Source organism: Penaeus monodon, chromosome 23 (assembly GCF_015228065.2).
Source record: "Penaeus monodon isolate SGIC_2016 chromosome 23, NSTDA_Pmon_1, whole genome shotgun sequence".
Lineage (NCBI taxonomy): Eukaryota > Metazoa > Arthropoda > Malacostraca > Decapoda > Penaeidae > Penaeus > Penaeus monodon.
This window is the reverse complement of record NC_051408.1, coordinates 7,170,283-7,171,373: the sequence shown is the minus strand read 5'-3', so window position 1 is coordinate 7,171,373 and position 1,091 is coordinate 7,170,283. Positions and strand designations below refer to the sequence as shown.

Here is a 1,091-nt window from a genome sequence, read left to right as displayed (position 1 = left end):
CATATTGTCCCCTAGCTGAGCACACTTTCGAAAAAGAAGTCACACAGAATGCATGGCAAATAATGACCGACATCGCTGACCTAGCACTTCACAACCTCACATATGGCCACTTGAGCATAGTTTGGCAAACTTTGGCTTCTACAGCCCAAATAAATTGTGATATGTATCTGCTCCAGTATTGTCAAAGAAGTTAGTTTTGTTGAGATAGAAGGAATTATGAAGACAAAACTGAGTTTAAATAGTTATAGGCTACAAACAAGTGAAAAAGGTCAAAAGTAATTAAATCACACCAAAATTCATCAGAAAATCTTATAATGACTAACTCTGTAACCATTCTATAGTACATTTGTACTGTACAGCCCCCTTGTGATTAATCAGAGAATAAGGAAACTTGACCCTTACCCAACCTTCCAACAAATATAAAGTGGATGATGTTAGATGACGTATGTTTTAGTGCTAAAGGCATGGAGTTTGTGGAGATCACGAAAGATAATAAACATTCCATAAAAGATAACAGCAAGTTTCGGGAAGTTATGGATAGGATACAGGCATGTATCTAATATTACAATTCGGCAAAAAAACAAAAACATTCTGTAAGACCTACCATAACAAAACAAAGGCAAATAGTTCCTTCCTATTAAAACCAAAACAAAAAACCCTTACCTCTTTTTGGGTAAGATATTCATGTTCGGTGAGTTCAACAAGTATTCATACAGTCACGTAATTATATTCTCGTTGCCATCCGCCTGTTCCCGTCCGAATAAATAGACAATAATAAATACATCTGTGGACTAGCCATTCACAACCTTCCAGCCTCTTCGATGGTCTTGAAACGTAAACAAAACAATGAAGAGATGATGAGTATAAATTTAAAGGATACTGATTATAAAGATTATATACATTTTTTTATTATTAAATGTTAAATTCAGTTCAAAAGATTGATAAACTCAATTCAGTAAATAAGTACACATTTTTTCAGTTTTTGTGATCAGAATACGTTCGTGAACTGACAGAGAGCCAGAAAGATAGAAAAATATATGACAGTTAAATAGGTTTTGATGATTCATGTTATGACAGTTTCGAATGTGCAA

At 34.0% G+C, this 1,091-nt stretch overlaps 1 protein-coding gene across 1 annotated transcript in view; it reads right to left on the bottom strand.

The window, feature by feature from the left end:
- Positions 1-839, bottom strand: part of LOC119587759 (leukocyte receptor cluster member 1-like) — a gene marked incomplete in the record, with an annotated part of 4,870 nt that extends 4,031 nt beyond the window's left edge. The window contains 1 exon segment of the mRNA XM_037936445.1: positions 664-839. Within this exon segment, the coding sequence (XP_037792373.1) occupies positions 664-686 (23 nt within the window).
- Positions 840-1,091: the final 252 nt, after the last annotated feature.